General features: G+C 46.6%; 1 protein-coding gene across 2 annotated transcripts in view; it reads right to left on the bottom strand.

The window, feature by feature from the left end:
- Positions 1-971: 971 nt before the first annotated feature.
- LOC135898878 (dual specificity protein phosphatase 8-like) overlaps positions 972-9,229 on the bottom strand; it is a 134,765-nt gene continuing 126,507 nt past the window's right edge. For both annotated transcript variants that reach the window (XM_065428073.2, XM_065428063.2), the window contains exons 9-10: positions 9,001-9,173; positions 972-6,422 (exon numbers count right to left, since the gene is read on the bottom strand). In XM_065428073.2, coding sequence (XP_065284145.1) covers positions 5,926-6,422; positions 9,001-9,173 — 670 coding nt within the window. In that variant the 3' untranslated portion in view covers positions 972-5,925. The remainder of the gene's footprint in view (positions 6,423-9,000; positions 9,174-9,229) is intronic.

Here is a 9,229-nt window from a genome sequence, read left to right as displayed (position 1 = left end):
TTCGCGGGCATCCGCAGTGCGCTGAAAAACACTAATACACTTTGATAGAAAGACGAACTGTTTTTATTCGGACGTTTCGCAAACTGCTCTGCAACTGTCTAATTGGAATTTTTCGCTTAACTTCATTGCTTCAGAAGTTGGTTAATTAATCTTGCCTTATTAACTAAGCAAAATACAAAAGATCGCGCGACACACTACATACAAATGTGAACAACATGCATTTAGTCGCATCGTCTAGAGTGCATCGGCATATTTTTAAGCTCTGGCTAACGTTAGCTGAAACGCCCTGTATAGTTGCATAGCCTTTCTTAAACCACCTTACTAATATTTCAATTCGCATACGTTCCAACATTTGCATTGGATCTCGAAATTTTTGTCCGTGGGTACTTGCGGTTGAAAAAAAAGAGCATGCATACCTTTTAATTTCCACGCTGCTCGGGAACACCGTGGAATTTTTTGCGAAAAACAAATGCTGTAGCAGTCCGTTATGTATACAAATTACCTAAACTGGTTCGAACAGTTATTTTTTCACTATGAATTTGAACTGAGACTGAACTGCTTTCATAGAACTGGAACAAAATGCAGAAACAAAATGTTTTGATTCAATAGCATGGTCCATATTACATGCCACCTAGTTTCCCTGTTATGTGCCTAAACTTCCCTAGACAGCCCTTCCCTTAGCAGCCATACTGCAACCATTATGTTATCGATTATTTTCCCTAATGTAGCACAATGGTCATAGGACTGCTCAAGATATCCCTGCAAGCCCGATTTTGCAACCTTGCGCTAGGGTATCGATTTCAGACCGCTGGCTGCATCAAAGGCACGCACTGCCCATAGGCGATACTTCATACTTGAAGAAAGCACATGCTATGAGGGCAGCAGATAGTGAAACCTTCTGCAGGCGATACTGCCAACGATTAAAGTTCGTGCAAAATGCATTAAGAAAAAAATCGGCAAAAAAGACGCAGTCAGGGAGGCCACGAGCGCTTTATTTCTTGTTGGGGCGATCAGTCACACGTCCAACACAAGAGCAACTCTCCAGCACTTCGAACAAAAGAAAAACTGCTGGCAGCACAGTCACCGGCTCGCGACACTTGGAAGGTGGCACGATCGTAAATAATCTAGCCCCAACTGCCATCGGGCTTCTAAGAAGGAGGTTCAACATATGATGGATGGTAGATGTCGAAAGGAAACCACACAGGAAATGTACACGCAACACAGCTGCCAAGTGCCGCGTACCGATGACAGCATTCCGTACACATGTATTTCACCAGTTGCACTCAACGCTGCAGACACAGCCGAATACGACTGTCCGCGATAGGTCAAATGAGCGTTCCAAAAACAATTTGCACTTGATATGCTTGCTCCTTTTGCGATTCTCACACAGACACCAACACTATGCGCCTGGGCCACAGATGTGGGGGCGGGTGCAGAAACTGCTGGCACGCTTACGTTTGGTACAACTCGCAGAATACAGACACCGGTGGCAGTTCAGCGCTAGACAGTCAGTGGACACACAGCACAAGGCACTAGACAAACACTGCGTGTATGTGCAGCAGAGGAGGAGGAAAAACTTAACAGAGGTCTAAATAATGCACACTCTCGGGGCAAAATGCACCCCCGACATGGCCAAATGCCTACCATCCACAGGCAGCGGCTTTGATTGCACACAAGCACACGCGATACACCGGCTGGCTGCGTAGGGGCACGCTCCGGTTGGAAGCGCGCATTGCACGAGCGTCACCCGACCACATGTCAACAAGCAAGCACTGGGGTCACAGTTGATAGGGGGCACTGCTTCCTACAAGTGCAACAAGCAAAAAGTAGTACAGAGGACAACGGAGACTGCCTCCAAAGTTACGTGTACTCGCACTTTTAAACTTTCAAGAAATGCCTCTGCTTGTCAGTCGTGCTCCTTCACTTGAAAACGGTCAAACAGTCACATGGAAGACACAAAGAGCAGGACATCACATATAAGGTAATTACATAGGAAATGTGTCGTGCTCTGTTTTTTTGCGTCCATGAACATCTGGCTATTTTCAAACGAGTAAGATGCGCAACCAGTCGGTGGCTCACATGAAATTATTTCAAGATCAATGCTCTTAGACGACCTAGATGGTTGCGACCAACACATTATGAACACAAAACATGTGCATTCATAACGTGTGCGGCGTACTTTAGCATACCAACATCTTCACTTAAACCAAAAATTGAAACCACTCTTAATTCGTCACTTTATAATCCAGGAACCAATCTTGCTTCTGGTGTGTGTACAAACATCTAACAGTGCACAGGGGCTGCAGGGATCCAGTTGGTTAGACGATAAATTTGCCTGCGCGTTTAGTGCCTCTCGCTTTACAGGACTAAAAGGTGGGCTTCAATTGTCTGATACTGCTACACTCGTGCGATGGCATGCTGCTCCAATTACTGCAACTGGCTTGATTCTGTTCTGCTGCGACACATGACAGAGACACAACTAACTTCATGAGCAAGCTGATCCCAAGCTTGGAAGTCGAGAAGACGGCGTGCCAAATTCAGCCTTTCAACAGTGTTGAATGAAAAAAAAAAGTTCCATGTCCACAGAGATAGCAAAATAAAAGGCTGATCACTTATCTGCCTACAAAATTTGTATAAACTCCTGTAAATTCCAAAGGCTTAAGCACTGCTGGTCAGGTTATGACAACATAAAAGTTTGGCAAGCGCAAATGCCAGGATATGCAGCTATGGAACCTTATAAATCTATAAACCGGGTTTGGAGATTGCGTTGACAGCTTAAGTTCAGGCGATCCCTATTGTGCCATACAATGCACGTGCGTGAGAAGGTGAAATGGTAATATGTGAGAGCAAAGAAAGAAATTGCATCTGTCTCACTATGATTGGCAAAAATTTTTGCCTGATCTTTCACTACTTACACCCTGATTTGAAATTACCCTAGAGGTAGCAGATACACTCACTGTTGTGCAAAGTAGCTGTGTCACTAAACACTGGTGGAAAGCTTACAGCATTGTCAGTGTGGTTAAAGATATGAATGGGTGGTTAGCACAAAACAGATACAAGCAAAATGCAGAAGCAAATGCAGAAGCAAAATGCAGTGCGTGCATACAGGTCAATAGCAACAGATCATGCCAGGAGCAATGCTTGCCACGACTGGCCAACTTTTACCTAGCTTAAATATTATACAGAGCTGGTGGGATCCCTGCTGCACGTTTAAGATGGCAAAAGCAGCAAAATTTTCATATGAATGAGGTATGCAAAAAGTGGATTCAGCACCAGGTTCAAGAATACTTTTTCTGCAGGCTTTCTTTTGGTATTCAGAAAAAGCTTGCAACTGAAGCGTTAACACTGGTTCTTTGTTTGGTAGGTCCCTGGTAGCTAGTAAAATGAATTTGCGAGGTTTCCCAGAAATCATCAATATGCTAGATATCATAATCATAATATCATAAATCATATCAATCATATCATACATCATATCATACATCATATCATAACTCAGAAATATCAATAGATAAGAAAAGTGGCTTAAGCTGATCTTGCACCCTTGGCTGGAACTATGGCCATTCATTCTGTGAAGCTTTTCCTCTTCTCTCCCGCATAGCTTGCCAGCGGCACTGGCATTGGATAAACTGGCCACGGCTGTCTGTGTGGCCCAAAAACATCCTCGATGCGCATAATACGCCAGACACAATGACATGCACATCTTACTCCCCCAAAAAACAACAACAACAAAGATGAGAACAAAGGGAAAACTGCACCACTCCCGGGTAGGTGCAGGGGGTAACTATATAGGAAGACAGATTTGCAGCTAGGTCTAGGACGCTCCTAAACTTGCTCGACTAGTTTTTCAATAAATACCGCTCGGGGATAGATCTCTACACGCCTAGCACTACAGAGGCCTGCTGTGTCAGGGAGGCCCATGCCATGAAAGGAAACAGGTGCAGTGGTACATGTTACAGACACAAAAAAGGTTGTTTGGTGAAGGGAAGGAAGAACCATTTGTACATTGCCGAGGGAAACATGACACTCCACGTTGTCCCCCATCAGGTAAGCCAGGAGCCGTTGTTGGCTTTGGCAAGACGTCTTCTTTGGAGCAGCGGTAAAGACTTTTTTTAGTGCATAGCTCCTGCGCCGACAACCACCCGCTTACTTGACGGGTCAGTTCACAAAACAGGAGGATGGGCGCACACACACGAAAGTGAGTGGGACGCAGGAGACAAGCCACACATTCACAGTGATAACTATAAAAGTCAGCCTCCACATCGGGTACCCCATGCGACACTTGCCCGCCATCCTCAAATGACTGCCCCATCTATGCTGCCACCACGGGCACCAGAAGAGCAAACTCAAGCGTGAACGGTAGGCAGCTGAATAGCCAAGATCAGCAAGAAAGGTGACGTGCGCCTTGAAAGACTTCAGCAAAGAAAAGGCATCTGGCTTGGAGCCACAGATAGCACGTGCCCTCAGCACAGCTCTGGGGCTGTCACCACTGTAAATTGCTTACGAGCTATAGGTACCGCTAAACCATTGTCACATTGATTTCTCAGTGCTCTGGCAGGCATCAGTGTCTCTAACTTGTTATGACTGTTGGATGCCAGAGCCATGGACAAGACGAAGCACATGGAAGCTCACGCTGCTGCTTTTGCCTCATTGTGAAACGTTTTAGAGCCACAGCATGGCGCAAAGAGTTCAGGGAGTTCCCAGTAGCGTGCATTAGGCTGCAGCTTCACACGTGTGTGTGTGTTTCAATGGTATTCCATGGCAGACACGGATATGGGCATCAAAAAATATCGATTTGCTGTGCACTACTTCTGGGCACTCTGTGGTAACTGTCAGGGCATCTTCCTCACATGAAAGCGCATTGCCCAAAGCTCAAACTGCAGTCTTTCCCCCGTGTGATCACTGCATCCAAGCAATCAAGAATACAATACACTATCAAAAAGAAGCACTTTTCCCTATGTGGAAGTTGCTCTAATATCGCAAGGTTCAGTCATGCGCGTTCAAGCGTGAAATTTTCAATAGGCTTAGTGCCATGTTATGTACATGACAAGAAGGATCTTTGGTGCACGAGTGCTCTCCTTGAGTCGTGGCACCCTACAATATGCCCTCTGTCAAGGCATTATAATTTGCATACTCTAGCGCTTCAGATGTGTAAGGTTCTCACTGGCCAACAGCTCTCAACAAGCGACAGGAGAGCTACACAGCAGAAAGATATGTGGTTGAGGACGTTGGGGAAGCGGGCATTCTGAAATAGGAGCCATACTGCTTCTATTATAAAGCTAGAAATACAAGTGGAAGAAATAGTCCTTCGGCATCCTCTGGCGCAACCAGGTAACTTTGCTGACACTCCCAGCAACTAAGGCTGTCGTGACCGAACATCTGAATGGCTGTAAAGACAACTGTCCTGCAGTAGCAGTTGCCACGAGACCTCGGAGCGCACTTGCTTTCACTGGGTTTTGACTGTTGCCTCATATGTTCAGGCCTTTTACCCCTTTCTCCACCTGACGACGTACACAGCTGGCCACCACGCTGATGCCAATCATGTTATATATGTAGCCGTACAGCTACAAAAGTCGTGGCTCAGCAGACCAGGAAGCCGGAGCCATGGTGCCATGTGCAAGCTCAGTCTCACTGCACATATGCACGCAGTTCAATGATGTGTGAGAATGACCGCACTTTAACTGACTTCCTGGTCACCTGTAGCCATCCACTCCCCCACTTTCTCTCGTTCTGTGGCCACTTGTCGGCAAGTTCCCCTCCTTCTGGTGCAGACGCCGCCGATCAGACGAGCGCCGCGAGTCCCGTCAGTCCCCAGGCCAGCGCAGCGGCGGCGGCCGCCAGCAGCAGTCCGATCGCATTGGCAGTGAGGCCTCGCGCCGGCAATGCCGCGGCCGTCGTTAGGCTTCGCGGCCGCGGTGCGGCCCGCCGTCACGAGACTGGGATGAGACTGGCCGAGCGCCGTGAGTACGGCGTTTGGCGGCGGGCGGCGGCTTCGCGCAGCGAGGACACTGAGATGGCGGCGAACGAGGCCCCTGCTTCGCCGAGCACGGCCTCGAGGCTGCCGCAGCTGTAGCGGTTGCGCGGTCGTGCCAGCGCCGCCGCGTGCGAAGACGAGGAGGAGGAGGAGCAGGGAGGGAACTCGTCGAGACTCGAGGCCCTGCGCAGCCAGCTGCCCAGCATGACGGGACACGACTGGGCGCGTGGCAGCACACGTGACGAGGAGAAGCCCGAGGCACCACACTCGCCACCGTAGACACCGGCATCCGCCGCCAGGGACGACGAGGAAGAAGAGGTGGACGAGGATGTTGAAGAGGAGGAACATGATGGTGCCCGCAGCGGAGCGCCCCAGAAGGAACCGGACGAGGCGCTGGTGACGCCGGAGTCGTGGGAACCTTCCAGCTCGACTGATCGGCCCCACAGACTCTCTGGAGAATGAAAGTAAAATGTATTACAGAACTTTGAATTTAGGCAGCGGTGTTATTTATATCTCTGCATGGTTCAAATCTAATAGACTTCCATTAATTTGACCCTGGCGGGATCGATGATAGCGGTTGAATTAAACAAAAGGCAGAAAAAAAACCCACCAAACCACACTGTTGATTCACTTGGCAATATTTGCCCGGTTCCAGCGTGGCCCCGAATCAGATGCCCACCTGCGTTTGATGCATCTGCAGCAGCAGTAACAAGGCAACGCATCTAAAGATTGGACAGAGCTACTGCCAACTCCGAATGCATGAATTGTCGGAGACTACAGCCAGCGCCTTTGACAGCTGCTCAGCAAGTTTCGACCTTGGAAGAAGAGTTGGGTTAACTCGAGTTGAGGATTGGACGAGTTAGTATTGCATTCTAAATCTGGTACAGCGCAACATAGAAAGGAAGAAACAAGCTGAGCCGGCCAGATGAAGGAACAGGCCGCTGTGGTCTGCTCTCTCATTTTTCAACACAGCGCTCTGTTCTTTTTGGGTTAAATCGTCTTGTAGCGCCGGAAGTCGCTGCCGCTTCTCGCCTTGCAACATTTCTCATACATGTCCGGACTAGAATACTAACATAGAAGTGACATTGAAACTCCAAAACAAAATAAAAAACTAATGTGAATCCGTACTTTTCAAAAAAAAAAAAATTGCAGTAGGACGTGCTGCACAATGGCGGCCGGTTTCCTAAAGTCAGCTTCTCCGCAATACAGCCACATTATGCTGTAAAGCACACAAATGCAGCGAACGTGGTTTTGGTATTGTGTCAAACTGCACTGTGCAGGCAATTCACGGACGAATGTTCTCTGAAAAAGGCGTGCGTAAGAACCGGGTAAATACTCTAATATGTATTTGTAAGTGAGGAAGTAAAGACGTCCCATAAATTTTCCCTTAAAAATCAATCTGGGGAAGGTTAAAATTGGTATTTCCGATGAGAGATGACACGTTTGACACATTCACTGCCACAAGGAGAGTAACCAACTGTAATCACCATTTGGGTCGGGTGCGCGCGTGATAATCAGCCAAGTTCGAATTATCCGGCAAAGGCTAATTCCGCATCGAAATAACGAAAGTTTGGTCCCAGAGAAATGTGTGGGCGGCAGCCGGGACCTTCAGTTGGGATCAAATTAGCAGGATTTAGATTAATGGAGGTCAACTTAATTAAAAAATATCTGCGGTTACTTAGAGAAACAAAGTACATGTACAATACAGTCCTCCAATAAGGGAAACACCAGTTAGCAATAAATCCAACATAGCTGAAGCACTTCCACATTACTGAGAGAAATAAACTGTTGATAGGATGCATTAGGCATACATCTATGCATTAAAAAAATTGTCTGCATGCAACCAATTCGGTTTTCATAGGATCCAAACACTAAAGGGGTCTTTTAGTGAATTGTACTGTAAATCAATTACAATCAATTACCACAAAAGCTATAGAGTGAGCTGAAAAGGAGAAGACAAAGTCAGTTACCAATTAATATACGCTATGATTACAATGAATTCTTGCAATTCCAATGAAGAACTAAAAAAGTAATTTAGAGGGTGTAATGTCACAAAGCAACTCAAGCTAAGAGGCCTACAGATTAACTTCAACCACACAGGATTATTTATTGTGCACTCAAATCATGGTACAGAAGCATTTATACATTCTGCATACATCAGGGTATAGTTGCCCCAGACAGAAATCCAACCTATGACCGCCCGCTCAGCAGCCAAATGCCATAGCCACTGAGACAATGGCAAGGTCTAGTTAATAAATTAAATCAGCTAAAGAACCCTACCAAGGTAATTAAAACAAATACCCTGCATACATGGAAAAGGAATGATCTGCTGAACACATACTTGCACTTGGAAGTTTGTTGGAACAACAAAAAACACAAGATTGTGAATTTTATAGGGAGACTCGTCAGGCCACTAAGTAGCCCATTAAGAAACAAAATTCAATGCATTGAAAATTTTGTCTCATCACATTTCTCACACTTTAGAGTCATTAAAAGTGCACGGCCTCACCACAAATAAAAAATGTTCAATTCTTAAAGATTTGTGGAGTTTACGGAGTGTCAGCTCCATGTGATAACTCTTTGCAGAAACATAAGATATAAAAATATCCCTATTTCATGTCCAGCAAACTTGCAAAGCAGCTATCCAGACACTGGAAATACACGCCTGATGTAAAAACACCATGAGCAACAATGAAAGAAGTGAACCCGCTACACGAAGACAAACTGACACTGAAGTCAAATATCCAGCAGTCTACTTTGCAACCCGTATTACTAAGTAAAACACTTTACACTTATCCTAACTTGCAGCTCAGGTCCAATCAAAAGTGTTACAAGATGTTTGCTACGCATTTTTAAAGATCACAGTTATGTTAACTGCTTTTGATTTTGATGCACTACATTCACGTGCACCTAGTGCCCGAAGGGGTCAATGTTTTTAAACAGGACACTTAAGCGACAAACTCATCTTATTTAAAAAAAAAACAGAATTAGCCACTCGATTGTCGAGATGTGCGATGCCTTCCACTGACCTGCCGGGCAGCAGCTATCCGCAGGCGGGGAGGAGGCGAAATCCTGGAGCAGGTGGCTCTCGGAGGGACTCAGGGGACTCATCGGAAGGGGAGGGGGCGCCAAGGGACACGCAGCGCCCGCCTCAACACTGGCTGCTGCCTCCAGCTCAGCCATGTCTTCCAAGGTGAGAGACCTGCGGCAGCGTCGCAAAAAAATATAGGATGGCAACTCGGAAAACTGGGCCCGGAG

The sequence above is a fragment of the Dermacentor albipictus genome, chromosome 10, assembly GCF_038994185.2.
Source record: "Dermacentor albipictus isolate Rhodes 1998 colony chromosome 10, USDA_Dalb.pri_finalv2, whole genome shotgun sequence".
Taxonomy (NCBI): Eukaryota; Metazoa; Arthropoda; class Arachnida; order Ixodida; family Ixodidae; genus Dermacentor; species Dermacentor albipictus.
The sequence above is the reverse complement of the archived record's forward strand: the minus strand, read 5'-3'. Positions and strand labels throughout refer to the sequence as shown.